This window comes from Aspergillus pseudoviridinutans (genome assembly GCF_018340605.1).
Source record: "Aspergillus pseudoviridinutans IFM 55266 DNA, scaffold_2, whole genome shotgun sequence".
NCBI classification, from domain to species: domain Eukaryota; kingdom Fungi; phylum Ascomycota; class Eurotiomycetes; order Eurotiales; family Aspergillaceae; genus Aspergillus; species Aspergillus pseudoviridinutans.
In genome coordinates this window covers 3,451,110-3,476,182 of record NW_025091282.1, presented here as the reverse complement: position 1 = coordinate 3,476,182, position 25,073 = coordinate 3,451,110, and the positions used below count along the sequence as shown (strand labels likewise).

The 25,073-nt window shown below is 48.6% G+C and overlaps 5 protein-coding genes across 5 annotated transcripts; 3 read left to right on the top strand and 2 right to left on the bottom strand.

Annotated features, from left to right (window-relative positions):
- Positions 1 to 1,822: 1,822 nt before the first annotated feature.
- sha1 (putative calmodulin-binding protein Sha1) lies at positions 1,823 to 4,915 on the top strand (the record flags this gene model as incomplete). The annotated part of the gene is made up of 2 exons (XM_043299233.1): positions 1,823 to 4,475; positions 4,530 to 4,915. The coding sequence occupies 2 exons, from the start codon at positions 1,823 to 1,825 to the stop codon at positions 4,913 to 4,915; spliced, it is 3,039 nt and encodes a 1,012-aa protein (XP_043155168.1).
- Positions 4,916 to 12,740: 7,825 nt separating this feature from the next.
- On the top strand, positions 12,741 to 14,873 carry Asppvi_003264 (DUF2457 domain-containing protein; the record flags this gene model as incomplete). Its single annotated transcript, XM_043299232.1, has 1 exon — positions 12,741 to 14,873. The coding sequence occupies one exon, from the start codon at positions 12,741 to 12,743 to the stop codon at positions 14,871 to 14,873; it is 2,133 nt and encodes a 710-aa protein (XP_043155167.1).
- Positions 14,874 to 15,619: 746 nt separating this feature from the next.
- Positions 15,620 to 16,697, top strand: sar1 (Arf family GTPase SAR1; the record flags this gene model as incomplete). Its single annotated transcript, XM_043299231.1, has 6 exons — positions 15,620 to 15,638; positions 15,823 to 15,926; positions 16,005 to 16,044; positions 16,113 to 16,178; positions 16,264 to 16,563; positions 16,657 to 16,697. 6 exons carry the CDS (start codon positions 15,620 to 15,622, stop codon positions 16,695 to 16,697), a joined length of 570 nt encoding a protein of 189 aa, XP_043155166.1.
- Positions 16,698 to 17,777: 1,080 nt separating this feature from the next.
- On the bottom strand, positions 17,778 to 19,070 carry glcA (type 1 serine/threonine-protein phosphatase catalytic subunit GLC7; the record flags this gene model as incomplete). The annotated part of the gene is made up of 4 exons (XM_043299230.1): positions 17,778 to 17,873; positions 17,943 to 18,242; positions 18,401 to 18,802; positions 18,894 to 19,070. 4 exons carry the CDS (start codon positions 19,068 to 19,070, stop codon positions 17,778 to 17,780), a joined length of 975 nt encoding a protein of 324 aa, XP_043155165.1.
- Positions 19,071 to 21,680: 2,610 nt separating this feature from the next.
- Positions 21,681 to 24,143, bottom strand: Asppvi_003261 (leucine-rich repeat domain-containing protein; the record flags this gene model as incomplete). The annotated part of the gene is made up of 2 exons (XM_043299229.1): positions 21,681 to 24,029; positions 24,102 to 24,143. 2 exons carry the CDS (start codon positions 24,141 to 24,143, stop codon positions 21,681 to 21,683), a joined length of 2,391 nt encoding a protein of 796 aa, XP_043155164.1.
- Between the last annotated feature and the right edge of the window lie 930 nt (positions 24,144 to 25,073).

Genomic DNA, 25,073 nt, shown 5'->3' with positions numbered 1-25,073 from the left:
ACCAGAGATAGTCAGGGACGAAAACTCGAATAGATGAGGAGGCGAACAATGTCTATTGGGTGAGATATATTAACGTTGTTGGAGAAAGGAGGATGGTCCAATCTGATTCTACAGAAGCCCGTATGATCATTACACTCATATGACAATGCTCAAGTGACGCCAGATTAGACCGAGGTTCCACCCTCTTACCCAGGCTGCAAATCCCCTTCAAATGTCAACCTCGGACTAAGGACTACAGCGGAAATCCTGATGGATTACCAGCAGGGTCTGTTTTTGGGCCCGCGGTTTCACGATCATATTAGATCATGGCCTTTTGACAAGGACAAGTGGGTACGACGTTCTGATGAATAATAACTGCTGCTGTTCAAATCAAGTCTATCAGGGAAGATTGAGCCTCTGTCGGTGCTAACCCGCATCTATCCATTCTGATAAAAGTGAGGAACTTCACAGAGGGCCTGACACTCTCGATCGTCTTTGTCTTTTATTTCCAATCTCAAACGCGTTGTCACCGTGGGTGTTGTCCTATTTCGGCTGCCAAGGTAGATCTCCAGGAACAGTCTCTACAATACACCTGTCAGTAGCAGTGGACTGCATCAGCTTACCGTTTTCGGATAACATGACGGTGTATGAAAAGCTCTCCCCAATGACTAGATGCAGATACATTGACGCCAGGCCGCGTTGCGCCATAGTGCCTTAGGTACGTTGTGTTTACTCCGTATACTTTGCTTTCTAAGCTGGATGCTCGTATGAGCACACAGTACCGGTTTCAAGTGGTAAGCCCCAACTTCCTATATGCTTAGAGATGGTATGGTGTTTTAAGAGGATTGGGAATATTTCGCACTACGTTCGGCATATATCGAAGTTAGCCTCACATGCTCTTCATCCGCTCGAGGGACGATCGTATAGGGTATCTTCAGCAGAGCCATCTTCCATTATGCTCGAGCCCGGCACGAAAATTAGCAGGCTTTGAGATGCCATCAGGTTGAAAGCCAAGAAATCGGCGAGAGCTCTGTGCCAATGAAGCTCACATTCTGCTAGGCGCCTCTCACAGTTGCTTGCAACAGCCAACTGCCTCAGGACGCTGTTCCTAAGCGAGCAGTAACCCAGTTATTGCAACCGTACTTGGCCGGCGGTAACTTTGATCGAGCAAGCCTGCAGCTTTCTGGACACGTGCCGGCTGGCGATGTCGCTGACAAGGTCTGATAACGCCCGCCTTAGGAAGTCTAAGCGTATCCGGCCTCAGCATAGAAACCAGAGCACTCGAGATCTGTCTTTCTTGCGTAGTTAAGTTCTCTCTCATGTTCGCTGATCCGTTGATGGTCATGGGAGAACGGCTCAGAGTAGAGCTAGTTCATTACGACAAGCATTCACGCGTGGAAATGATGAGATCCTGTATGCTGAACTGCTTGAATACCTACAACCGCTGTCTAACCGAAGAAACAAAGTGGAAGTCGGTCTCGTTGCCTCAAAACTTAGGTACGATTTTGTTACCTGGGCAACCGCTTCCCGTCAACAGTCCAGGCCTCGCGTTTCCATACATTATTTCGTTCCTTGAACTACCTTAATTTTTGACCATATATCTTTAGCCCTATTCCTTATGAGCAGCAATTTGTTATCGGGTTTTGAATTATTGAGTGTCTCTTGTCGCGTCTGTTAGATCTCTTGTTATCATCTTTCCTACCAAGTTCGACGCTCAACCCGCCTCGATTAAGTACGATCTGTGAAAAGTGTCAAGCGCACTAAGTGATAAGCTTCTTTAGATCAGATATTGGTTACATTCTCTAAGGCTATCTGATGGCTTAATTTCAGAACAACAACCATCATGTCTAGTCTATTGCACGAAGTCGGAACTCCTTGCCCGTTAAAGTCAAGGAATTCGAGAAACAGTGATACAATTCATACATTTGATAATTCGTGGGAAGGGAGCTTGGAATGTGGTGACGACACTAACAGCCTCGATTTCACCACAGCGATCAAAAACAATACCTTGATTGCAGTCAAGCCCAAGCGAAGGGTGAAGACAGGAACGTCGTTCACAATTCACGATGACAAAAACGAGAGACCTACACACGCAGTGCCGAAATGCAAAAGAGATAGCACAATCACAGCTAGAATTACAGGCCGCAAATCCTCATTGCTTGCCCAACCAGCCCATAGATTCCGCCCGAAAGCCAGCTTCGCCTCGAGTTCGCCAGCCAAACCACAGAGCCAGAAAGCAGAAGTCAAGCAGCAAAGACAGAACATAGATGCCGGCGCAGAGACAAACAGGTCGCTCCTAATGCGAATCAATGGCGGAGGAGACGAAAATCAACATAAAGATAAACTGAAACGAGATGTGCGCCGCAATACGGTCTTCATTCCCCCGGACGATACCACGGTCGCCAGCGTGTTTATGAGGATGTTCAGTCCGCTCAAGTCCGACAACCTCAATCTTTATGTTCCAGAGGACACGGAGATCAACAGCCTGGAGTCACAAATTGCGCGGAAGCGACAAGTGAAGAGAGCAATGGCCTCAGGTCAAAAGACTCCGCTACAACCAAGTCTTCAAGTCGCGCAAGGAAGCGCCATAAACGTCGATATCGCTGGCAAGAATACTGGGAAGGAGAATATCCCTCCGGGGGCAATGCTCTTCAATTCCAATGAGAAAGGTTTCTGGAAATCGAATACGGAAGAAAAACTAAACTCAAAATCTCCCAGAGCTATATCAGACAAAGCTCGTCCTTTTGCAGACTCTATGCCAAAGCCACTGGCGAAGGTGTCCACCAGTCAAGAGCTAAGGAGATCAGTGCTCAGAGAGAAACGGCATAATGCTAGGGCATCTGTGAACAGCATCGGCAGCAAAATGGACGGTGTCGTCAGAAGCAACTCGAGACTTGAAGGCGCCGTTCTGTCCACTTCCAGAAGCACACCCATTCCGGATGCGCTCAAACAGTCCAAAGCATTTAAAAGTAACACCTCACTAATCAGGAAAGAGGCTACGATGAAGGACTTTGCACTCATATCCGACGATATTGCCAACCCAGCGATGTATGAGGACTATTGGCTTGCACATCAGGAGATAGTAATTACTCAGTTAGCCAACCGGTTATTCGATCAAACGGACGGTCACATGAGATATGATGACCATGCAGCACGCAGGCACGAGCTTCTTCAGCTGTATCAAAGCGGTCCTTTTGTTGAACTTCATAAGCGATTTCAAGCGTCGTTGACCTATGGCTCTCTCAGTATGCCAAAAGATGCTCTAACACAAACAATGCGTCTGAGACATGACTTGGGTATGAAGCGGAAGTTTTTGGATATTTGGTTGGAAACGTACGACCTTCGAGCACTGAGAGCGGCTGCCGAGACCGTTACCGGAAGAAGAGTTGAGAATGAGACCCTCGATGGAGATTTCCATCATTCCTCGGTCGAAACCACCGCAGATAAGGAAAAAATTCTCAGACGAAAACTGGGACGGTTCTTGGATGTCTTCTTGGTACAAAATAGAGATATGGATCGTGATGCGCAGGATCTTAGCCATGCAGGCTCAGATATGATGTCCCAAGCATACCGCCGTACAGTCCTCCGGAGTATCATGATGGTTATACTTTTGGACAAGGCGAGATCGTGTCCAGGAACAATGCTTCCAAGTTGCCTTTTTAGGTCCTCCTCGTCTTTCAAGTCTTCCGCAGCGGTTATGCAAGCACTGGCCCGTCTTCTACTGCCAGCATCGGGTGACATTTTGAAATCACTCAAACATTTGGACTGTCACATGTCATATGAACAGCACCAACTGCAAGAGTACGAGTATCAAATGAGTAATCTTGCGGTTGACCTGAGGGATGGTGTGAGATTGACTAGGATTGTGGAATTACTACTTTATCCATCAGCAGGGGCCGTAGGGGAATCGGTGCCGCTGCTGGACAATGATCAATGGCCGCTATCAAGACGTTTAAAGTTCCCCTGCTCGAGCCGCACGGTGAAGAAGTTCAATGTACAGATTGCTTTGGATGCCTTAAAGTTGACAAGAGGTGCTGCGCCGCTTGTTTGTGACCTGCACGCCGAAGACATAGTTAATGGCCATCGCGAGAAGACGATTGCCTTGCTATGGGGGTTGGTCAGCAGATGGGGTCTTTCGGAGCTCATCGACTGGGATGATCTGAGGAAAGAGATTGACAGACTTAGGCAGAAAGCTACATCACAGCTCGGATACGCACAGGTCAACGATGCAAATTTGATTAAGGAGAAGAGTTCTAATGACGGGATGGAAGACGATGAAGCTGTTCTATTGCTCAAGGAATGGGCAACCATCTTGGCGCATCTGAGTGGCCTCCGGTTGGAGAATCTCAGCACAAGCTTTGCGGATGGAAAGATCTACGAGGCTATAGTGAACGAATACGAAGACTATATCTTGGGCAATGCCGCGTCAAGTCCCGACCAAAAGGCAACTACATTGGCAACCCGTTTACGAGCACTTGGCTGCAATTCTCAGTTTGGTGAGTTCATCTCTAGATTGTAGCCCAGGGTAACGGCTAACCGATGATTAATAGCAAACCTCGTTTCTCCTGGCAATTCCCACAAGGCACACATCTTCGACAGCAGTTTCACAGTTGGAGCGCTCGCCTTCCTCTGCTCTCGTCTATTTTCGTCAACCAAACGAGCTCGAGCTGCTATAGTGCTCCAAAGTGCATGGCGACGCGTCCTCGCAAGCCGAGAAGCTCACCGACGAACTTTGGTGAGGAATCTGGCAATGCAATGCGCAGCGGTCGTGCAGACAAGGGATCGGCTGCTTCGGGCCAAAGCTAATATTCTGCGATGGTGGAGGAGAATGAAAAGGCAAAGGCAGCAACGCAGCAAGATGGGCAGTCGATTAGAGAGGCGTCTCCAGGCAGCGACACGGGCGCCTCAACGTGGCCATGGAAGGACGCGTGTCTAGCAACGGCACGGGAGCATAGACTTCAAAGCCATTTCCGCTAGTGGGAGTTTTGGTATCCTTAGGGGGTCACGAAATATTTTTTCCTGCATATGCTTTGGGCGTCTGTCGATCTGGCATTGGCAGATGAATTTCCTATACAGCACTTTGTTGGAGTTTGTTCTATATTATGGGTAGTGTATGAAACTAGTACCCTGTTCTAGCGATACTTGACGCATCCACGATGATCCAGTGACTTGAAACAAGAATATATCAACGCATCCAATACCATCAGCTACTACAAACAACCAACCCAAGCCTAAATCATGATGCCTAGCGAACGTATCCGACTACGTACCCATCTGAAGTATAATTAGAAACCCAGCCCTGCGATGATCATCATGATAACATGCTGACGAGGCTGGTGAACCTATATCTAGTAAACGTAGTATGATCGTTTGTGTGCACCTCTGTGAATGTGCATGGCTGGGGACGGATCATCGCCGCAATGCCCAAGCCCGAGATGCGCATCCGGAACCTATGATGTCACAACTGTCAAAGCATCTCACATCTGACAATAACAGACCAAACCGACGTTTCCGATGAATACTACGTACAGTTGTAATGTGGGGTTTACCTAGTAGATTCCGTGCCTGGTTATCTCCGTTGCCTTTGATTGCTGGAAGATTGGAGGTGTGTGTCATAGAATGGATGAGGTGTTTGTTCGGACTGATGCAAATATATTATAGTTGTCTTACCACTCGAGTTAGTTTACACTGGGTCTCTCCGACATGGCAGTTAGTAATTGGCAATTGAGCATGACGTATAAGTCTATCGAATGATGGATGCGAATGGAAATCCATTAGTGATGGAGATATAGGCTGTACTGTAGGTATCTAGTGCCTGGTGGAAAGGTGCAGAAGGTGATATCGCTTCGGCGTCCGAAATTAGCCGACGTAGAGATGCTGGATGATCTAGGATGCGAGATGACCACTGCAAAATGTAATTTGATACCTGGCGTTTGTGGTCTTCTAGTATGATCTTTCCTGTCGTCTGGATTGGGTTAGTCTACTCCGTGCTACGGTAGGTGCCATTTCGTGCTATTACTATCGAGTATTTTGCATGGTTATAGCATATTGCATGAAAAGAATATCTACCTTGTATCCCGTATGTATTCATCCCAACAATGTATTCTGCTGTCTGCTTCTTTACACAATAAATTATCGGTCGAAGCTGCACGACAAATAGCATAAATTGCCTTTGGGTTGATGTTAGTTCTGCCTGATCAACAGTCCTAGTGATCGCAAGTCAATGTACCAAGGCTAGGTAGTACTGGAGAACTTGGCGATACGTATCCTGTAAGCTCGATCGCCCATCATTGGGGGTCAATCATGAGATCAATACTTTCTTCCGAATTTGGAAGTATGAATCAGTCCTCATCAGTCCTCTCGATGCCAAGCGACAAATATCGTATTGGCATTGGCTCATAGCAGTAGGGGAAACGGTCGATTGCAGCCTCGATATACACGTAGTATCACTATCGATGATCGACATGATCTACCGCTAGCACTATCAGTTGTCGGCTGTCTCAAACCCTCAACACGAGCCTATTACTTAGGGAGAAAGGGCGCACGATATCTGCGCCGCCTGCGCCCCCTCCCGAAGGTGAGCTGGCAGACAGGGCGCAGAAAACCACATATGTAGAATGTGCAATACTTGGCAGAGCGCTTGGCAAGCAGAGTAACTTGAGTATGGAACGGTCGGTCGACGGTAACACTGGAGGAAATAAGGGGGTGGCTCAAGAAGGAGGAAAAAAGCAATGTTTGTCTGGTGTCGGCTGTCTGTCCGCGCTCCCAATGACACTGATACCTTAGCCATCCACAAGTCACGAGATCGCGGAGGAGGTAAGTAGCCCACACATTGTTGCAAATATTTCGTAAGTAAACGATCATCAACCGGATACCAATATTATTCAATAGAGCATCATCAAGATGGGGCGTCGGTATGACTTATCGTCTTGGCGGAGGTAAAGCAGCATCGCCAAGTGCTGCTGTGGAATGAAAAGGGGAGTAAGGACTTTCAAGGAGGACATCCCTTTAAGCATATCCTGCTGACCTCCGACTTCCCAAAAGGGAAGATGCACAGAGGACCAACATAACTGTGCATTGTGTATTGATCTTGGCGGTTCTTGGCGGAGCTCTTGGCTGCTTCATCAAGTATGCAGTGTCTCCCTTGTATTTGGAATTCGTCCGGTGGAATGGGTTGTGCGGACAATCAGGAGATCGCGATGATGTGCGAGGTTGACTTGGTTTGGCTGTAGTCCGTATGCTAGTTCTGACGGTCTCCGTTCTCCGTACACTGTTGCCGTACAACTTCGGAGATCTATAGTTCTCACAAAGTCCGCAGAACGGTCGGGACCGTTGGGGTCCCTGTCTATCTGGAATGCTTCCAGGCCCATGACACTTCGGGCTGAGCCTGGCCAAAGCAAGGGCGAGTCCCATGTGTAACCTGTTACACTGCAGAGGTCATTGTGAAKGAATGTATTTCTCCGTGGTATGTACTAGAACATACGGTATGGTACGCTTGATACCGTACAGAATTCCAAGCCATACAGACCGTTTCAAAACAACTGCTCAATGTCAGTCCATATCGAGTTCAGCATCAGCAATATCGTGGGGGTTGTCGATGTTGGGAGGCATTACTTGAGGATGATAATGAGGGGTCAGAAGGTCCAAGGAACGAGATCAAAGCATTATTATAGCTTTTGACAGGCAACTGTACATAAACCCCGCATATGATCCTAGTAAGATCCCGTCTTGGTACTTTCTCGCTCGAGCCAGGTATTTATTACTTGTCGACCTTTGACGCTCTGCGATGATTTGACAATTGACGAACACCGAAACAGCCAAAGATAAAAGCTCATGCGTAGGAGGGGGAATACGACCCGAAGCTTTGGATCGAAGCAGCTGTCAGAGAAAGAATGCTGTCTGTGCCCTTCGATCAGTTCATTCAGTTGCAGCTTTGCTTCAGTTGGCGCGCAGTTAGTGTTTGTCTTACTACATTTGGCGACACTTGCATGCACCAAGAGCGCCTGAGCGAGAAGCAGTTGGCAAAGCTCAACGTGTTGGAGTGGAGAGCGCAACTCGCGAACTGGCTACTGACATAAATCCCTCATACAAATGTGCTCGCGGTCAATAAAGGGCCCCTGTCATTCGGCTTATCAAATGCTAGGCCGACGTCGGCCACCGAGACAAACAACGCCAGTACGATTAATTTATTCATCCATACGGACGGACTGTGGAGATATGGACTAATGCTACCTAATCCTCTAGGGTCATCATCCTCGGGTTGGTCTGCTGCATCATTCTTTGTACAATTCAGTAGCCTCCACTTACCCTGGGTCTTAAGTAGTTTGTCATTTGCCTTCTCGAATCCCAATAACTCAACTGGGGAAACCCGCAGTTCGCGATAGGATATCCCATATGCCACATATACTTAGCGGCGGGAAACCACGCTTGCGATATCCTTTTCCGATCCACCGGTGACCGAATGTGGAAGGGACAGGAGGACGGCGAGCATGAAGCAACGCGGCAGCCCTTCGCCTTCCATCGGCAAGGTCCCATCATCGGCAGGCTTTGGTGTGATGGCAGTTCCCAGGCGGCCACATGCCACTTGTCTTCGACCGGTATGATTGGGTCTCACTCGGGAGTTTCAGATGACTGAATTGATCTCACCCCAGAGTCAACTGCTGATCCATGTATTCAACACAAAGCGTGTAACAATGAGAGCGTCAAAGTTGCTTGAGATTCAGCATCAAGCTCCGCCATGATGCTTGTGTGCATGTCTGTCATGCACAATATCTCGTGTACGGCGTCGTCAGCTGTAGAGACAATCCCAAATCACTGGATGAATCTCACTCAGCATGGATATCCACGGTCGTATTGGAGCTGAGGTTGCAGGATACTTTCTCGTAAGGCTGAGCTTAGCTTCGCTCACCGTTCTTCGAAGAATATTATCCATACTTTCTCATCACGAGACATCTGACCACCTGATATCCTGAAATGCGTCTCAGTTGCTCGGATCCTGGAATCAGAAACAGCAGGGAGGAGGAAAGACTGTCAAATCGTCATCAGATTGGCTGCTGAGGGTGGATGAAAAACAACAACCGCAGTAGCAATCTCGCACAGGTCGGGGTATCCTTGATGTGTAGGAAGCTTGACCAAGACTTTGGCTGATGCGCTTTCGATGATTCGCAAACATGATCCGTAGCTTTCTGGTGGTCCCCGCTTTTTGAAGGCAATGAGGTTGGCGGACTGACCTTTTGGCGTTCAAAACTCACGAGCTCATCATCAATTACTTTTTTTACTTTCTCTGACCGCTTCTCTGGCGTCAACTTCGTGGTCCCATTTCGGGCTGAAATCGTCAACTCTCCAGCCAACGTCGCATATGTGGAGATTTGTGGGATGATCGAAGCATAAAGCGATGTATGGTCATCGGAGAGTTTTCAAAGAGATGGACACTTTGGGGAGAGATCGTGCTTAGGTTGATTTCTCATCGCTACGATACAGCGTCTTGAATGATGTTAAAAAAGCAACATTCTATTCGGAATGGACATGGATAGTGCGGTCGGCTTTCGGATTGGAGATGCATGTTTTTGAAACGAATGCTGTAATAGCCTAACAACATTGATTATGATGTTTGGAATACGCCGTACCAGATTACAAAGGAAATTAATCCAAAGTGTCGACAACAGAATATATCTTGAAACATTTACTGGATGATTATCTGGCAGTACGACGGAGTTATTACCTTAGTGATAATTATTCCACGCAAACAATACAGTATGACCAGTTGAGATCGGTATCTGCAAGCCGTTCCTAGACATCTGGTTGTTATTTCTGGCATTTTTGGCCCCTGCTGTGATCTTCGTGGATGTTGTACAGCCAAGATCGAACTATGATTTCCAAGTCTGTAGTAGCAGATAGTCACTTTTTCGGTATTTCGTCGATTTCTATTCTTGTGACCGTGATCTCACGTATATCCAAATTCCCAATTCCGTCATGATCTCAGACGGGAACCTACTTCCAAATTGAAAACCAGACTCAACACAGGGGGCTCTTGTCATTGGCTAGCTGCATATAGTCAGATTCGCGTTGAGGTCGACTGTAGCCCTGTCCTTAAGTTTGAATAGCGTCATGCGACAGGCAAAGCCGTGCACAGTAATTGCCCTCGTACTTCCGCCAAAAGGCGTTTCTCACAGGGGTCCAACCTTCCCAGAACCTTCGGTACATTAGGTAAGATTCTTTTGCAGCTGTTCTTTTTTATTTAACCCGCATGGCAGCACAACGTACAGAATAACAGTCATGCCTATCCTTGGATATCGCGTCTTCATAACTCTGCAAATAGTGAGTGTAACATACGTCAGAGAACCAAGACTAATGCCTTCCTAATTTGGACAGCTGGGAAGCCAGGCAAGGGAAAGGCTCGGCACAGGGCACGATAATGGTCCGGGACGACAAAGAATACCAAGCATAGGTGACTATTGTTAAGCAATGACACTGTGATTTAATCATGGTAGTAGCATGGACTTCTTATGCTAGTTCTATAGTGTAAAAGAAGTTAGGCACAGCGACAAATGCAGCAGCAATAAAGAAACCTAAATCATAGACCCAGGTTGTTAGAGATAGAAATATCAAAGAGGAAGCGCGTACAGCGCCTTTAATTATTATTTGTGCATCATCATTTGCTTCAGGGTAGTGACATCCACTTGAGCCAAAGTAGGTTCAGGATCAGGAACCATACAGAGTGCAGGTAATCTTAATTGCTAAACCCAGTGATGATAGCGCTGAACCACTCACTAGTTGGCTTTAGGTCGAGGTTAAGTAATACCACGTCGTAAGGGGACGATTTTCGCTGAGACCTGCCGTAGAGAGGTATTTGGCCCGTACAAGGACAGCCTCGGGGTGACTCCGGCGGTGTTGGTATTATTGCCCTTCGCCTCCCCTGTTGTGTGAGCCCTGGGTCAGTCTCTGCCGCCCTGTACTTACACAGGCGGTAGGGGAATTACGCCTTGCGGATCACCTAAGGGTACCCGGAAATGGCATAGTACTTCTTACTGTCGAAAAGGCGGACTTCAGCGAACGGTGGGCAGTCGGGCTGATTTTAGCCGGTGTTTGCTGGATGCTGATTAATCCGAGACTAAAAGGCTGCATTATGCAGTCAATGAGTAGTGACAGCAGCTCGTGCTGCTTTGCTAGTCCTGGCCTCGTGGGGGTAGAGAATAATATTTCGAATGTTTCGAAATTTAAAGTTGAGGTACAGGCTGGGATTTATCTCTGGGAAACTTCGTGTCGCACAGCAGAGGAGAAGCGAGACCATGATCATTGTGACATTTCCGTCTTTGTGGGTTTGAAGATTGCTTTGTGGGTTTCAGTTGTTTTCTGATTCTCTTATCATCGTTCACGAAATCTCTATCTTTGGTCATTTTGAGTATAGTTGAGCAAGGCTTAGTGCCTATACAAAATCCCTCATAGTCAAGGACTCGGCCGCCTCTTATGGAGTACCACTTCAACTGTACCAGTCATCATTATTATTCTCAATCTCGCTAAGATGTCCCACCATTTGATGAAACCACCTAGGTTTGTCACAGGGAGCATTTCAAAGAGAATGAAACCCAGAAACATTCATGGTCTTCCTCTACTTGATTCTTCAATCTTTTTGTGCGCCCGTATTTGGTACTCCATTATTGTCATCTAGTTGCCTCCGTTACTATTTAAAAAGAAGGTTGTAATAATTGCTCGTATTATACCCTCCAAGTACGGAGTACAGATCGTACATCGGCAATATTACCGTGTGACAATACATTTCAAGGTGAGTTAGCCGCAGGAACCGAAGCATGCAATGGGGTTGGTGGGAGCAATAGACACGGTGGGTCATGTCTTGGCGGGGTTGAGTTGGACTGAGCGTCAAGTGGCCGCCTGCAGAAGGAAAGAAGCCCAGGAGAAGATCACCAGAGGTGTCATAATTTGATTTTAATTTTCTGAATTTTTTTTTTTCCCCCCCCTTTCCTTTCTCGATAGTGGCGACCCACTACTACCTACCGTTCACCCCAATGACCAAATCAGCTTCCTAAACCTGGTGCCGCTCTCCCGCCCCGTCATAGAAAAAGCGATCGCCCCAGTAAATTCTCGTTCCCCTCCTTCGTAGGCTGGTAGAGTATTGTACTGCGACCCTAATTAATTATTGAATTATTTGAATTTTTATTACCTTTTACTTTTACTTTCTTTTTCGCCCTTTTTTTTTTTGTGCCGGACCTTTCCACTATTACTTGCATCTCCTACTACTCCTTAACATTCTTTCTTCCTCTCCATTTCCATCCACCTAGTACTGCCAACACATTGCGTTTCTGATTTCCTCGACGCGTCTCCTTCTGGCGCTCTCTTGAGCTGCCACTCTATTGAAGGGAGGGCTTGTACTACTGTACTTCTTGGCTACATACCTGACTTTCTTGGTCCTATCCTATTGTACCCTTCTTACACCTCCGCCCCCCCTCACATCATGCGTTGTATATCATGACAATCGTCGTCCTGCTGAGGACACCCTAATCTTCCGCCCTCTGGGTCGATCGGTGGTATCATTGATCGATATTGAGAGAGCGTCTTCTCTATTATCTATCTCATTGACAAGTTTAATTCTTCACTGAACTCGTCATTACCTCTCCGACCTTCCTATTCTACAACCTACCGCCGCCACTTATCCTCTCGAGTCATCGATATCGAACATACGACTATATCATTAACTACCTCTTCGACCTCAGTCACGATTCTAACCTAACAATCTACTCGAAGCGATGGCATACTTGCGCGGTGGTGATCGACCCTTTTCAATACACAAGGTTTTGAAGATGCTACTCTCGCCCCATCAGTCCAACAAGCCTGTTCAGCAAGATACAGATATGCTTGAGGACGTCGATGAGCCTCCTGATCACCATTTCTTGAATACCTCTCCAATGAACGCCGACGACGGTGTCGTCTACGTCAAGTCCCCTACAGCCATGAGTCGTGGCAAGGAATCACTCCTCACACGTGCCCTCAAGCACAGTCCCGAACTGGCTCCTGCCGACCACCAGGATCATCCATTCTACCGCTCGTACCACTCCGGCAACGTCAGCGGAATCTCGACCGCGGAGCTGACCAGCGACGGTGGACTCACGAGCCCATCGTTGTCTAACACCCCAAGCCCCCCGCTGTCTCCTCAACTCAACGGTAGATCTGAGTTGGATGCGGCGGAGTCCACTGTGGAGGCCAATCTTGGACGTAAGAGATGCATCAGCTTTGCGTGCGGGCGTAAGGCTGAGAAAACGAAACCTCAACAACCTACAGCACTGGAATCGACTGCCAATTCGACGCCAGCGGAGCCCCCCAAGCGGAAGACGGTGCTTACTTTTGTCTGCCCGGCAAGGGATTCCTGCTCGACAAGAGAACGGCCTCCTGTTCGCACGACAGCTCTTAGGTCGCGGCCCCGTGGATCCCCTGCCCCTGTCGCCCGCAAGGCGTCTCCGGAGAAAGATGCGTCTTTGCCGATTAAGTCACAGCAAGATGAGAAGCCGTCGGCATCAAACAGTCAAAGAGGTGTGCCTGTGAAGGGCCTCGGCAAATTTGAAGAGTCTGAGGCGACCCGGTTCCACGAATTTGCCAGCTCCGTTAGCGAGGATGATGAGTGGGTCACCAAGGTTGGTGAATTCACAGAGAAGATTACTATGAGCGATTGCATGAAAAAAGAAATCGCCATCAGAAAGCTCGGAGAAGAAGCGGAGGAAGAGGCGCTCGAGGAGGAAGACGAAGAGGAGTACGAGGACGACGCGGACTCGACCATCCATGACTTCTCTGATGCTGGCAATGAATCCGACAATGAGGCTGGCTTTGCCGATTCAGATGATGAGAGTGATGATGGTTCCGAGTATGGGTTCTGGGCTCCCACTTCGACCACTACTGCCGCCAGCCCTCAGATATTGGAGTCATCTCGCCAGCCGCTCGAACGTCGCGGCTCGAACACTTCTTTAGATTCTATGACTGACGATCCCCGCAAGAAATGGCCCCCAGCACTCGCGTGGAAGGCAAATGGCCGATCCCCTTTCAGACCTCCCCCGGTCAAGATGCGCCCTGGTACTCCTAATCTACCCGACAGCACGGACTTTGTGTGTGGCACATTGGACGAAGACCGTCCTTTGGAGGTTGCATATAAGTCCTGCATCGAGCAACGTCGCCTCTCCAAACAAGTCATCATTCCTCAAGATATTGATCCAAGCTTTCCTACATCAGACATTGATGATCAAGATGACCTGGAAGAGGATGAGGTGGAGCTGTCGTTTAGKGCTGATGAAGCAACTCGGGGAAGAACTGGTGGGGATTCCGTCCGTCAACATTCACCTCGGTTGTCTCCCAAGCGAATGATGTCCCCTCCCCCGCGCCGTGTTGGCCGCATGTCCCCGAGACGTCTTCGGTCCCCTCCACCGCCGGTCAAGATGGGACCTTCCCAAAGTGGCGATGGTGCCTCGGATGACCAACTTCCCTCTCGCCGCCCCCAAGGCGTCAACATCAGTGAATTGGTTCAACGCCCCCTCATGACTCGCACCAAGTCCCTGCCTCGAACTCCCAACCCTTTTTTCACCTCCCTCGACAAGGCTCATCGGTGGTCACCCATCGCCGACTTGAAAGAATCGCCAGAGCGTGAATCATCATGCAGTCGCGAGGTGCACACTAGAGGCCCAATCGACATTGTCGAGGGTCTGGAGAAGAAGCGTCAGAAGCGAAGGGAAAAGTTCTGGCGTCAACATTGCCGMAAAGCTGCCAAAGAGCAGATGGAGCGGCGACCAACCCCTGGAAAGGGAGCTGAACGGATGAAGGAGCTTGGCCTCGAAGTTGCTGAGAGGTTCAGAGCTTACGGTGTCGGCCAAGATGCCCAGCTCGTCCTATCTGTTTAGACCTTTCCTCCATCAGAAAAGGACCCTTTGTCTTCCTTGTACATACTTGAACATTCCTTGTCACTTCTTTCTCCCGAGGGGATACCCTTCACTCTTTTCGGCAGGCTACAGATTGAATCCCCTCGGTTGTCCTGTACTCTTTGCACAGCATCATCACTGCTTGGGAGGACATCAGTCTTGCATTTACAGGGAGATCACTTTTTTCTATTCGTGTTTGCTTCACCTATACATATTACCCTTTCCTTATCGGTTTAAACCATATTTTTACATTCCTTCACTGTTGTGGCCGGGGCCCTGTTTGAATTAGTTCTGCATGCTCGCGGTTCTGGAGGATACCCCCTGCTTTTGTTGCTGCGTTTGTAGGCAGGCCACAACATGACAAAGAAGACCAAACCAGTCCTTGCTGATGCGAAATATCAATGAAATCAAATAATTCAATCAAAATGCTTCCATATATGAATAGTAAAGTAATCTATTTGGTCATAGTTGTGCAAGAGGTCATGTGGTTGCAGGTTTAAAGTTGACCTTCCCGGCGGTTGCAGTTGGCTTAGCGCTCGGCTAAGCGTCCAGAGCTAGCGAATCGGTCAAAAGTCAACGTCAACTCATCGGGCAACCACAACCTGTCTTCTTCTGCACTTATCTCTGGCCCAGCCGCTCGCCACTGTTCTTCTGGCTTTCATCTTTCCCTTTGTCATCGTCAGCGATATTTTAATTCCTTTATATCTGAGGTCTGGACAGTTTCCGCCATGTGGATCATTAACTGGTGTAAGTGGTTCCCTGTTCCTTGTTTTGCCTTGCAATTCCGGATCCTCGAGACTTTGAAGTTCCGTCCTTGCATTCGCTTTTGGTATCATAAAAAGCTCTCTGGAGGACTTATCTGGCATCTTATATGCACTACTGGCCTGACTCCCGTCTGTTTCTGTCGCTAATGAGTCCTTTTTCTCTGTAGTCTACGATGTTCTGGCTTCCCTTGGTCTCCTCAACAAGCATGCCAAGCTTCTGTTCCTTGGCTTGGACAATGCCGGCAAAACCACCCTTTTGCACATGTTGAAGGTGAGCGCCCTCGAAGAACCTGGAAGCGCTGGATAGGTAGATGGGTGTATGCTGACTCTGCTTGTGCTTGATTTATAGAATGACCGTGTCGCGACCCTCCAGCCTACGGCGCACCCGAGTATGTCTATAACACGCCATGACTGGCGACGGGAAATGTGAGCAGGGAGCTGATATTGATGTTTCCAGCATCGGAGGAACTTGCCATCGGCAACAACCGATTCACAACGTTCGATCTGGGCGGTCACCAGCAGGGTGAGTAGAACTTTTCGGCCACGATTACGGCCATGCAGCAGAACTGGGAGGTGGGAGCTAGCAAGCTGACAATATGGATGTACAGCGCGCCGCCTGTGGAAAGACTACTTCCCCGAAGTCAGCGGGATTGTCTTCCTCGTTGACGCCAAGGACCACGAGCGTTTCCCCGAGTCCAAGGCCGAGCTCGACGCCCTCCTCGCCATGGAGGAGCTGGCCAAGGTGCCCTTCCTCATCCTCGGAAACAAGATCGATCACCCCGATGCTGTTAGCGAGGACGAGCTGAGACATCAGCTTGGTCTGTACCAGACCACGGGTAAGGGCAAGGTGCCGCTGGAGGGGATCCGGCCCATCGAGGTGTTTATGTGCAGTGTTGTTATGAGACAGGGTGAGTTTTCTTTTGACTTTTCGTCCCGGGTGTCTTTTACAGCTTCTGCGTTGCTCTTGGGAGTACAATGCTAATGTGGATGACGCCTACTAGGATACGGCGAAGGTATCAGGTGGCTGTCCCAATACGTCTAAACGATCAATCACAATCAACTCCATCCTTCCCCTCAGATTACTACCCATCACTACTTTGCTACCGGTCTATTGATAATGATGATGATGACGATGGAACTATGCCCCCTCCGTCCCTATCAGTCTATAGCCCTCACTTCCCACTCTGTCAAATGCAGATTCTAGCGATTAGTTCAAGTCACAAGTTCTTCATCTTTTAATATTATTTCTTAGCTCAAGCTACGTTTTGTACTGGCTGATAATCAACGAAAGAGAGATATACTGGGTGTAACTCAGGAACATCACCGTATGAATGACAAAAGTAGACCTGGAAATCCGACCTAACCTACAAACCCCAAACGCATTCGAGCGTCACCCACCAGATAAACGAGATGAAAAATGCATGTCCCGCGACCGCCAACCTTGTCCACCACCTTCGTCAAGTGCCTTATCATGTAACAGGCATCTAGCGGTCACTGTAGCGTATCCTTCATTCGCGTTGATCGTTATCAGGCGTCGCAACATGCAGATGCAGAGGAGCTAGACTTTGTAAAAAGAGAGCCGTGGCACAGTTCGGAAGACACGGACATGTCGTTGCTTATTCGGTTTGGCATTACACTCACAGGAAGATTGTTTGGAATGAAAAAAAGCAAACGGAGAACACCACAATGCAGCCCGTCGCTTCGCCTCCACCTGTCAAGATAGTCCCGAACAACGAAGAGGGTAACACAGAGAAAAGAGGAAAGAAAAATGAAGATAAACAGGGAAATGGATGAAATAAACGAAAAGAGAAGAAAGACAATAAGAAACAAAACCCCTACAAGGAGCAGAATGTACCTTCCATATAGAGATAAGGGAAAAAGTTCAGCGTAGAAGGAAACTGTAAGACCGGAGTCGCTGGAGTAGCGATGGAGGGAGAATATTGTGACGGTCCTGCATGTCGAGAGGTCTCTGGATGGCCTGGTGTATCCGCATTCGGTCGTCTTGAGGTATGTCTTCAGGGGTCGCTGTGGTAATTCGCTATGTCGTGTGTTGACGAATGTGGGATTGTAACGTTTTATCTCCGCCCGAACCTGCTGCACATGGAAAAGCTCGTATGATTTCTTACTTCTTCTTTGGTTTGCGCGGAGGAGTGATGGGCGCGCCTGAGCTCATGCCCCCGTAAACGTACTTTTGTTTCTTCTCTGCTGGTTTCAGAATCTAAAAAAAAAAGGCTATATTAGTAACTGGACCACAAGTCGACGCCAAAACTTAGGGCTCACAACATACCTGGAATGAACAAAGAAGGCTTTCGTCGACACTCATCATTGCACCCGCGTTGTCGAACTCTCCACAGTAGTTGGGAGCACTGAATAGCGTTACAAGCTGTCTCTTCGAGAAAAATTCGTAACCGTCCTCGACGACTTGGTGTGCACGGCATATCAGATCCATATCATGCTTCTGGAGGAAACGAGAAACGACGTCGGGACCGAATGTGAACGATACACCTCGGTCATTCTCGCTCCAGCCGGTGATATCTTTGTCGGGATCGGACCAGAGAAGATCGCAGAGAAGGCCGCAGTCAGGGATCTATCCCAGTTAGCAAAGCAAACCTGGAGCTGCGAGAGCCCGGCGGGACCCCTTTCGGCTGTTTCAAACATTACAGACAAAAAGGAATCCACAGAGGCCTGTAACGAGAAAAGGGACCCGGTCCGCGATATGAAGCTATGAAGGGGAGGGAAACTCACATCGGTAGGACGCATGACGCGCCGAATCTGTTCCATAGAGTTCAGATCGGGACTGAGACCACCATGCATGGTGAAGATCTTCTCGTCGATAATTGCCGCGATGGGCAAGCAGTTGAAACAATCAGTGAATGTCTTCCAGAGCTTAATGTTGTACCGCCGCTTGCACTCGTCATAGAAGCCATAGATACGGTTGATGGAGGCACATTCGTGGTTACCACGGAGAACAAAGAAGTTTTCAGGATATTTGATCTTGTACGCAAGGAGGAGGCAGATGGTCTCGAGTGACTGCTTGCCACGGTCGACGTAGTCTCCGAGGAAGAGGTAGTTGGCCTCAGGCGGGAAGCCACCGTATTCAAAAAGACGCAAGAGATCGTAATATTGGCCGTGAATATCACCACAGATCTGGCGAAGGCAAAATCAGTTTCGATCCGATGTGTAGGCAAGTATAGTCGCCAAGACGCAGCAATAGACCCAGGAACAGGCATCATCTTACCTTGATTGGCGCTTCCAGCTCCAACAGTATCGGCTGAGAGATGAAAATCTCCCTAGCCTTGGTGCAAAGATACCGAATCTCCGCTTCCAACAGCTGAACCTGCTTTCCAGGCCGGCTGCCCCTCACCTCCAGCAGTCTATCAATGATGTTGTCCAGGTCCACTTCTTGATCAGCCATGACGTGCTGATTCTCGAGACGAAAACGAAGTAAAAAGAATAATTAATACAAAGGCGTTGAACAATGAAAGGGAGAAAAGAAGGACGAAGGGAAGATGGTAGCTTCCGGAGCGCTCGGTACACCAATTTAGGCGGCGTCTATTAACTGTGATAGCAGAAAAGAGGTTAGAGCTAGCTGCTCGAATATCATGAACAGTGCGATCCAGACGCGTGATTCTATGCGCCCGGGAAATTTTTTTTCTCACCTCCCACCCTTGATATCGGGAAGAACGATGGGAACTGAGAGGAGTAGACGGCTTACCGAGATAGAATCTAGATTAAAATATAGACTCAAACGAGTTTGCAGCAGGCCAAATGGCCTTGGAGTGGTGAGGAGGTAGAGGATCTGGCAGCTATGCCAGATGGTGACGATTGTAGCAGCCCGCTCTGAGAATTATCCTTGACTAATGACGCGCGATGCAAAACGACGTGATGCGGCTCCCGCAAATTCTGAAAGAGAATAAGCGTCGAAGAAAAAGCCCGGTGTTGTTGGATGGGGTTGCTTTTGGACTGGGTGGGAAAAAAACGGGAAGCGTGTAACGGGAAAACAAGCGACGGAGCGGATTGGCTTGAGAGTGGGATGGGACTAGCAGGACGGATGAACGACGGGGATTCGACAAAGGCTTTCTTTTCCTTGTTCAATCTGCTGCTGTTGGTGAAGATGATAGTATTATTTTCAGAGGGTGAGAGCTTCGAAGGAATCGACGATCTTGGGTTGTGGTGGCGTGAGGGGGTGGAAGGGGAGGGGAGGAAAGATTGTTGGTCGGCAATCAAGGGATCTCAGGTCTTCTCTCTTGCTCTCTATCTCCCGTTCAAGCGGTCGAGGCGGAAGAATTTTTATTCCCCCTTTTGGATGGCGTCTTGATTCGAAAAGTCTTAGCTTTTTCTTTTCTTTCGCTGATCTCAAGGTGCTTCGGCCAGAGAAACTAAAACAATGTCAGAATGAGTCGTGATGCAGGCCAGAAAAGAGCATGGGCAAGGGAAAAGTAAAGGGAGAGAGGAGAGTTCTAGTTTTGGTGTTGCGGGTTGGGATTGGCGCGCGCATAAGGCGGCGTACCGTCTGTCCTCAGTGCAAGGTGAACGTTGAAGTAATCTACAAGGTGTCGGGTATCTATTCACCATGACAATGCTGCATTCCTAAAACGACTACCTTAGATATCTTTCTGTTATTCATGACTTTATTTCTATCTTTGCCTTAGATGCATATGCTGGACAACGACATCTCTATCTTTTCTTTATGACCAGTTTTTATCTCGGCTACACATCCAGCTCCAAAAATAGCGCTCAGGCATAGTGTGGTCCAAGTACGACAAACAAACTTTCTATATACTCCTCCCTCTGCAAGGAGTTTCTATTATGACTTATGGTCTGTTTGTGACGTGAAGCTTTAACTATTTGGTCAACTGTCCTCTCATTCCCTATCAAACCCTCCCAACTCCCTTCTCTTTCCAGCAGCCGAGCTACCACGACGTCTACACGCAAGCATCCTATCGGGAAGCCCCACCCCCGGTCTAGATGGAACATCAGCAACTCAGAGTCTATCCAGATTCCAGAGTCCAGAGCGTGGCACCGATTTCCATTCACAATCGTCCAAAAACGCGGGGGACATTACGTCTGATATAGTAACAGCCTCGAGAGCGGCCAAGGCGAATTGCATCTAACAAAACTAGTATCATCTGTTGCAGAAATATAATTCGTCATTGTTAAATTCATGTCTCATGCATTAGGCTCGAATCTCATCACTTGATCTTTGACAGGAAAAGTAACCGAAAGAAAAAACAAGATCGCAGGCAAGTATACATCGTGCAATGATAGACAACGACATCTCCATGAATGTAGATGGTAATCCTCACACAACGCATCATTAGGAGAACCGGAAAAACCACCTTTCAGGAAGACAAGGATGGGAGGGGGGAAAATAGGAAAGTCGAAGAAATATAACCACAAAATCTCGAAACAAAATCCGGTAACGCCTTGATACTAACTCCAGCTGCGCTTCATCAAAAGATACAATACAAGCGGTCTAAACAGGAAAGCGACTTCTTTCATGATGCCTCCCAAATGTCGGTCCATATAGAGTGTCGACTGCGGATAGAGAAATAAAGTTGTAAGGTAAAATCAGGGAGGTCGACAAGAAGAGGCGGAGAGGGAGCAAAAAGTGTTCAAACATCCAGCCCGCAATTTCGAAGTTTCAGGTAACGCCATAAACAATGCAGTTGAGCCATCAATTGCCAGAATGGCACACGCAGGCAGCCAGTCGTGACGGTGAGGCGCAAAATAACCAAGAATTTGACAACGCCGCAAACAAGGACCTGCTTATCATTTTCTCGAGATGCTCAGAGCCAAAAGGAAGGTCCGTCTGTCATGCTTCCAGATGTAACTAAGCCCCAAGACTCGTAGTCTTGCAGTTTTTAATCCGCACCAAATGACAACGAAGTCCGAAAATTCTGTCTTTTTGGTCTCATAAGTACTTTTGCTTTTCGTTCGATTGGTTTTTAATTGGCGTAAAGGGTGTGTCTCATCCATGTAACCAAAGCAGTGGTTGTTACAGACGTAATATCCATTCGTCGACTCAGGGGTTTCCACCACTGAGTATAGGTTGGTTAGCTGCCCTTGGGAAAGTTCCTGCAGTCAGCAGGTTGGATTCGCCAATGCTCGTCCCTGTACGAGGCATGCTGATGCTCTTATCCCGAGTACGGTCGCCCATCGTCGAGAGCCAGCTGCTACCAAACTCCTGCTTGAGAGCCTCCAACTTTCGCATGTAAAATTCTTCGTCGGCCTTCCAATCGGTGTTATGAGGCATGTTCTGCACAACGGAGGATCTTTTGACCTGCGACGAGGAGCTAGTGTCGACTACTCCGTCAGGGTGAGGTATGTTGGAGGGTTCGGCCTGGGGTCCACCATCAGATTTCCATTGACGGTCGGTAGGCGTCGAAACAAACGGATCAACGGGCAAGTGAACATGCTGCATGGGAGAAACAGAAGGCACCACCGCACCTGTATCGCCATTATCATCAGTGGGCTTATCCAACGAGATGTCAACAATTCTCCGCCGAGGACCCTGCTTTCGTCGACTAGAACCAATTCCCCGATCATTCTCTGGTGTGAGCGCTTGAGAAGACTTTGAAGCTGCAGCTCCCTGGGCGACATTCAGTGGCTTGCTAACGATAGCCACGGCCGAATGGTCCGCTGTAGCTGACCGTATGACTGGCGCGCTTTCAACCTCTGCAACCCGATCGACCAGCTGTTTCCTTTCTGTGTATCCCGGTCCCGAACCATCGATGATTATGTCTTCTGAGTAACCCGGAGTGCGGCGGAACAGATTGAAAATCACGACACGGTAGTTCGGATGCGTCTTGACGAATGGATTTCCAGACACCCAGATCTCCCGTATCTCAGGGAGATTGGTCAGTCTGGCAATCTCTGTAGGGTCGAAAAGGTTGTTGTCTCTAAGATCCAATCTCTCGAGCGAAGGCAGCCGCTCGATACCGGCAAGCGAACGGAGACGGTTGCCGCGAAGGTTCAGAGCAGTAATCGCAGGAAGGGGGTTCCGAGACAGAGAGTGAAGAGAGTCGATCATACAATGAGACAGATTGAGAGCCCTCAGAGCGACTAGAGAAGCCAAAGTGTCAGGGACTTCGGTGAAGAGGTTCGCCGACAGATCAAGAGAATGCAGGCTGTTGGCGACGGGTGCCAAGGCGGCCGCGGTGACAGAGGTCAGGGAGTTGTCAGGGAGGCCCAAATGCCGCAGGAATCGCCATTTCGACGGCGGAAGGATACCGGACGGCAAACTTGACGAGCTTCCGTTACGGTACCCTGAGTTTTCGCTGGAGTTCGAGCTACCCGACCCAGTACGCCTAATTCGCGAAGAAGTTCCCCGGTTGTGACGATGGCTCGAGTGCTTCGAACTGGTAGGGCGTGAGGGTGAAATGCTTCCAGTTCGTGCTCGGCCTGGGGTAGCGCCGTCAGAGCCTACTCGCATCATAGAAACGGCCTTGGGGCTTGTGCTTGTTCCAAACGCCGTCTCAATGACTGGTGAGCCGGGAGCGGAAACGGAGCCTGAGATATCAGGCTTGTGCACCTGTTGAGGATGAACATTTCCGTTCCAACCAAGAACTGGCGAGTGCTGAGCCTTCGACGACCGTCGTCGGCGTTTATCAATGTCATCAAGCACGATTCCGGTCAGCAGATCTGCCATGTCTTCGACGTTCGCCCTTTTTAAAGTCAATGTTCGCAACTGCTCAGATAGTCGGTCCCAGCCGAAAAATGAGCGGTAGTCTATATCAATAATCTCTAATACGCTCAAGTTTTTGAAAGAATGGAGAGGAACTGCAGTATCAAAGGGAAACTCCTCGTATCCGCGTATTAAGCGGGCGCGATGGTCTGGGGCTAGACGTAAACAGGGTATTTTGGTAAAAGCAGAGTACAGATATTTAAGATCAGCATCCAGAGCAGCTTTGGCTTTCTCGGACTTGGAAGCCGAATCCTTGGATCCCAGACCTATCGAGGACCAGAGAGCACTCATGCCAGACATGACACTACGGACACTTGACACAGAGTGAATGGAATCTCTGTCGCCTTTGGACCGTTGGGGTTTGTTCAGAAAAGAGACATAGGACTGCGATACGTCGTTATGGATATTCTCCAATCTAACGTTCATGGGTCCCACAGAGATGGAAAGGTCCTCGAAGCAGGAAAGGAGGTAGAATAGATGATGAGGGGTGAGGGTGAGTTTGGCGGGCTTGATGTTATGAGAGGCAAACCTCAATGGCCCAAAGGACAAGGCTGCCGCCAAGGTTGACGATGTCGAGCTTGAGGACAAGCCCGACTGAGTAGGTTGTGCATTTTTGTTGGTTTGGCGTCTTAGCTGCAGTGCATTTGCAAGAGCTTTCTCATGGGTGCGTACGAAGCTTGCGAGGTTCTAACCAAGGAAAAGTAAATAGGTTAGTACACGCCTATTTGCAGAGGAGCCAGGTACTTGATTTGAACTAACTTTGATGAAAAGCTGGCCATCTTCAGTGTTCAGCTTCTCCATTACGGAAGTTGCTTCGCCCAACAAGACGGTATCCAGTCAGGCGAACTCTGATGAAGGACGCTCAGGAGGTACTCGTAAGGCGAAAGACAGGAGTCGACATCTTGCTGACAACAAGCAGGAGGGAGATCGAAAAGTGAGATGAGCTGTTGATAGAAAATAAAGCCAGATTAGCAACAATTCACCCTTGATTTCCCGTGACCATCCACATCCTCCAAGGCTAATGGGTGGTGTATATGGTAAGAGAGAACGGCCCTGAACAAAGGGAGAAAAAGGAAGTAGGGGAGTACCTCGAAAAATATAGCGAGAGCCGGAATAGAAGGCTTGGACAAGTGTGATAAACCAACAAGTTCACAAGACCTTCCACCGCAACGAAAACCTTTCGTGATTGTTCTGGAGGGGGAGATAGAGGAAAAAGTTCTCCAATCCCAGCGTCGGTATGAGTTTGTCGCCTGGACAGACCCGAGAGAAGGGGGCTTGCTGAAGCAGTTGACGTCTCAAAGAATATGATCGAATTTGGGGATGGGCGGAAGATAGGACCAGGGGGTTGCTTTTTTTTCTGGAAGCTAATTTGCAAGTACCACAATCTAGTGTGAGCCTGCGAGGACGTGACTGGAGAGTGGGCGGAGATGGAGGTGCGCTGAATCAATCAGCTGAGGGGCTTAGGGGGAGTAAGCAGCAATGAAAGGTAAAGGATTTCGACGAAGTAAGATTGATATCCCACTACATTCGAATAGTGATTTTGGGACGATATCCAGAGAGAAATAAGGAGGAATTGAGGAGAGATGCATAAAACAGGACAGGATCAAGAGCGCAATATAATCCAGGAGGCAACGGGTAGGAAAAGACGGCAGGCGATGATTAGCATTATCATAATTATTATCTGTTATCGTATGAGTTTTGATTTTCCTCTGGGTCAGGGAGCCGCTGTAC